Raw genomic sequence first — 5,480 nt, forward strand, 5'->3', positions numbered from 1 at the left:
CTTAAGGCCCATCTAAAGATCCAAATACTCAAATATTTCCTTCTTTTAAATTCACTGGGAAGACCTCTTTTTTTGTTTGTTTGTTTATTTTTATATACATTCTATTGTCTTAAGAATTAATTATGCTTTCAATTCTGAAAATAATTCTATTAATATCCTCAATGCAAACCACAAGATTTTACAAAGCAACAATTTAAAATATTTTGTTGTGATCATGAAAACACCTAAGAAATATTTTTTTCTGTAAGTATATCACTAATTCTTTTTAGAAATAGTGTTCTATAACTTAGCTTGTAGTTAAATCTTCTATGAAAACTTGAGTAAGAGCTTTGAGAAAACTGTGTGATTTTAAAGCCAGGACTTCTGAAAATAACCACTATTAATCTGACCCCTTGCTCTGAACGCAAGCCTGAGCACATTCTTTAAATGTTTAATCTAATTTTTCCAACATAATACATGCAGAGCATTGAGAATAGTAATTGTTGCATATAGAGTTCTCAATAAGCACAAGATTATTGACTTAGTAGCTTGTGTGCCTGACTTTCAAATATCATCATTTTGAGAAGGCTGTATAGGGTCTGGGGCTGTGGCTCAGTGGAAGAACACTTGCCTTGTACCTGTGAAGCCCTGGGTTTGATTCTTAGCACCACATAATGATAAATAGATAAAAATAAAGATATTGTGTCCATCTACAGCTAAGTTAAAAAAGAAAAACAAAATTTGTTTGAAAAGCACTTTAACCACCCAGTGTAAGTTTGAACTTTATCACATATTTACGCCTCCCTAGATCATTTTGACTTATAGTATACTCATGATTATAGTCTACACTTTAGGGAATAAGCAAACAGAAATGTTTTATTAACAGAAGCATATTCAGTTTTAAAAGTTTTTTCCTTATTAATTCTTTATACATATATATTTATAAAATTATCTTTCTTGATCGTAATGATTTAATTTTTTCTTAAACTCATTCACCTTACTTTTAAAAAAATGTTATTTTCTTTAGGTTTCTATTACCCTTTCTTTCTCCTCATATTGTATTTTATATATATAGTTATCTACATCAGCATTACCAAATTATCTATAAGAAAATGTATTGGGAAGAGAATCATATCTGAAATAGTTGTCATCAGACAGGAGGAGCTTGATTCTCCCAAGAAAAGTGCATATATTATTATCTGTTTCTTTGGAAATATTTGAGGACCACAAGTATCATTCACCATAAAAAGCACTCAAAAATCAGTCATCGTTCATACACTGAATAAAACAGAAGAGGCAGACACAGTCGGGTTATTTACCTCAACTAGATTTGTTTTTTCAGAATGTGAATTTTAAATGCCAAATACAGATTATTGTACATGTTGTTCTACTTTATAACTTCTTAATCAAGAAATGATATAACTTCTCAACTCTTGTATATTTTGTAAGAAGGTGCATTATTCAAACCTTATGGGTCTTCTAAATATTCATATAAATAAACACTACTCACTACATTTATAGAATTATAATTTTGCTAAAATATATGATGTTTTAATTTCTCTGTCAAGATATTCAGGAAATACAAACTATTTTCCTTAGCAGCACACTACTTGTAAAACATGAAGAGCATTGCATAACTCTACCTAAAACATAATTTTGCTAACTCTAACTTAAGCACTAGCTATCACTGTTATTAGATACAACTACTCCCTAACTCCCATCATTTAGACCTGATAAAAGACAAAGAATAGTAATGGAAAGCCATAAAGTAGTGACAATGTTTATCATTGTGGGTTCAAATGATGACTCACATTTGAGAATTATGTTATTTGTCTTCCTGTTTCTCAATTATTTAGGCATTATTTAGGCACTGTTTTGATTTGATCATTCCTGCACTCACCCTGCTGAATACTCACCAGAGACTCATACATTGTTTTTTTTTCTTATAAATTTCCTGTAGTACTACGTGTATCCCTTAATTTTTTAATTATTATATCTACTAGGAAGAAAACTATTTCTTATAACCATTGTTTCACTTGAATGAAAATTAGTTGAAATATTAGCTAAATTCAGAAATTAAAAATATATCAAGCCAGGTGTGGTGGTGCATGCCTGTAATTCCAGTGGCTCAGGAGGCTGAGACAGAAAGGCCTCAAATTCAAAGTCAGCCTCAGTAATTTAGTGAGGCCCTAAGCAATTCATTCAGACCCTGTAAAAATACAGGAAAGGCCTGGGAGTGTTGCTCTGTGGTTAAGTGTGCCCAAGTTTAATTCCAGGTACCAAAAAAAAAAAAAATTGAATATTTGAACAGTCCATTATGATAAAGCACTTTAAAGACTGGTCATAAATTAATATGAATCAAATTGAGGAGCTTCATTTCAAATGACTATTAATGTCCTATGAACTGGAAAGTAGGACTTACTCAGCTCTGAACAAGGGAAGGATCTCTCAGTGTTCTCATAAACATGATGAATGAAGTGAAGGTTATGTCCATTGTGATGAACTCTAAGCTGATTTGAGAAATATCTGTGAATTAGTTTTTGAAAATTGAATTTATATCTCTGAAAAGGAAGAAATAACTTCTTACTTGTGATACTAGCTTTTATCTTCTGTAAATTTGATAGGACAAAAGAGAAATGAAGAATCAATCAACGGAGACAGAGTTTATTTTGCTTGGACTCACAGGTGACCCTGTGCTACAAATTGTGATTTTCCTGTTTCTATTTGTCAATTATATCTTGAGCCTGATGGGGAACTTAATCATCATCCTCCTCACCCTGCTGGATCCCCGCCTCAAGACTCCAATGTATTTCTTCCTCCGAAATTTTTCCTTCTTAGAAGTTTTGTTCACAACAGTCTGCATCCCACGGTTCCTGATAAGCATTCTCACTGGAAACAGAACAATTTCCTATGGTGGTTGTGCAACTCAATTATTCTTTTTTTTCCTATTAGGGGTTACAGAGTTTTTCCTCCTGGCTGCCATGTCCTATGACCGCTATGTCGCCATCTGCAAACCTCTGCATTACCCAGTCATTATGAACAGCAGAGTGTGCTACCAACTGGTGCTCAGCTCCTGGGCAGCTGGACTCTTAATCATCTTTCCCCCTTTGCTTCTGGGATTCAAACTGGATTTCTGTTCTTCCAAAGTGATTGATCACTTCCTGTGTGACATTTCTCCTGTCCTGCAAATCTCTTGTACAGATACTCGTTTAATAGAATTGATGGCTTTTGTCTTAGCTGTGATGACACTTGTTCTCACATTGTTTTTAGTGATCCTCTCCTACACATTCATCATCATAACCATTCTCAAATTCCCTTCTGGTCAACAAAGAATGAAGGCCTTTTCCACCTGCTCCTCACACATGGTAGTTGTCTCTATTACTTATGGAAGTTGTATCTTTATGTATATGAATCCATCAGCAAAAGAAAGGGTGGCTTTAACTAAAGGTGTAGCTGTGCTCAATACCTCTGTTGCCCCTTTGCTCAACCCTTTCATTTACACCCTGAGGAACCAGCAGGTGAGAGAAGCTCTCAAGCATATGCTCCAAAGGTTTTGTTCTCTTCAAAACAACAAGACAAAGGTTACACATAAATAACATTCTTGGGAACACAAAATGAAAAAATTCGTTGCTTCAGATCTCTGCCATTTTTCCTTTGATTATTTATATCTTATTAGGTTTGCTATGTCTATTTGCACTTCTCTTCTGAGTGGATCTTTCAAATCTCTAGGAATAAACTGCCTTCTTCAATACAGAATATCAAATTCTATCTTTACCTAGAAATGTCTATTCTCAAAAAGGGCTGTTTTATATACTGAATGCTTTTTGCAAGTGAAACTTGCTATACATAGTTAGTTGAATATTTTGATACATATGTTAATCGCTAATCATTGCATCTGCTCTTAAGTATTTTGCATTGCTAAAATTGACAGATACACAAAACATGATGATTTATTATGTAATGTAATTGACTAATTGATGTTGTGATAGAAAATGTAAAAAAAATCTAAGTAATTTTACAGTTTAAAGTCATCTTTCAAGAAGAATCATCACTTACAATGAATCTTGAAAAATGAATAAGGAAAATAAAAAATCAAGGGTGTTGCAATGAGTTATAACCCATGAAAAGGATGGATATTCTACTGGAAACGTTTCTCTTGTGGAATCATAATAATTACAAATAAGTTATTTGTAAATATAAATAGATGTCATTTGTGATTAAAATATTTGAACACCAGGCTTTGGATCTAAATTTATAGTCTCTGAGCACTACAGATGAAACTAACTCATGAAAGAAATTCCACCTACAATTCATTTATATCTTGGCTTGGGAAAATATTTATATATTTAAGGCATGTGTATAAAATCACCTCCACCTTCCATTGAATCAAAGTATATACAGATGATCTTTAGTCACTGTAGATTAGTCATGCCTGTTCTAAGATTTCATATGAAAGAAACCACACTGTTTGAATTTCACGTCTGACTTCTTTTGTTCAACATAGCAAAGTTCACCCATGCTATTGCATGCATCCATAGCTCCTTCTGTATGCTGTTGTGATTTAGCAGCATGTCTCCTGTCCTTTGGAAATAGTCCATTTTTCCTCCCTTATTCCAATATGGTTATGCATTATTTCATACCTCTGCCATTTTTTTCCCTTAACTATTTATATCTTATTAGGTTTGCTATGTGAATTGATAAGAATTGCATCTACTCTTAAGTATTTTGCATTGCTAAAATTGACAGATACACAATTTTATTCTCTGAAGGAATCTCTCCACAAAAGTGAATCATTTTCTTTGGTGTGAAAAGTGAGTAAATTGAAATGCAAATCCTTAAAAATTATCCTTCCATGTGTCTTTTTGAAATGAAATATGTCAAAGAGGTGTTAATAGGAATAGGCTGTTCTCATGTCTTGTTGAGTCCACTCCTCAATTTCCATCATCCAGGCAGAGAAAAAAGAAATTATCCCTCAAGGAAAAGAAGGACACCTGTAGAGGAATACATTCCACATTTTGTTGCTCTCTTTATGAGCCCACTTCATCAAATAAAAAAATAAATAAAATAAACTAGATTTCTTGTTTTTATAATTTGACAGACTCCAATACTCTACTCCTCTACTCGCTCTTCAAGACCTGAGGGAGCCAAAAGCCAAACTTTGAGTGTTGATGACAGAATGTTAAGAAAACTAATACTGAATATTTCAGGTTGGAGGCCTGCAAAGAAGGTGCAGGAAGTGTGAATGGGAAACAGCAATGAATTTCTGTAATTTCTGAGAGTGTTTACCAGGTGACAAATTCTGTTTCCCCACATGTTGAAGCATAACATTAGAGAAACACCTGAGGCAAGAATATAAAGCTGGGTTTATTTTAAAAGGAGTGACATAGACTTCTCCATGGAGGGAGAAGGGAACCATAGCTGGCATCTTGGTATCCCCAGAGGTGAAGGCATTCTGGCTTTTTTATAGGCAATAGGCTTAGTTTGTTCTCCTGCTCTCTTCC

The 5,480-nt window shown here is 33.6% G+C and overlaps 1 protein-coding gene across 1 annotated transcript; it reads left to right on the forward strand.

The window, feature by feature from the left end:
• Positions 1-2,612: 2,612 nt before the first annotated feature.
• LOC101978373 (olfactory receptor 6C6) lies at positions 2,613-3,575 on the forward strand. Its single transcript, XM_005342237.3, has one exon. The coding sequence runs from the start codon at positions 2,616-2,618 to the stop codon at positions 3,573-3,575; it is 960 nt and encodes a 319-aa protein (XP_005342294.2). The 5' UTR covers positions 2,613-2,615.
• Positions 3,576-5,480: the final 1,905 nt, after the last annotated feature.

This window comes from Ictidomys tridecemlineatus, chromosome 6, assembly GCF_052094955.1.
Source record: "Ictidomys tridecemlineatus isolate mIctTri1 chromosome 6, mIctTri1.hap1, whole genome shotgun sequence".
Lineage (NCBI taxonomy): Eukaryota > Metazoa > Chordata > Mammalia > Rodentia > Sciuridae > Ictidomys > Ictidomys tridecemlineatus.

What these genes read in the sequence shown, in the direction of transcription:
- LOC101978373 (XM_005342237.3), top strand. Translation starts at nt 2,616, where the DNA reads ATGAAGAATCAATCAACGGAGACAGAGTTTATTTTGCTTGGACTCACA.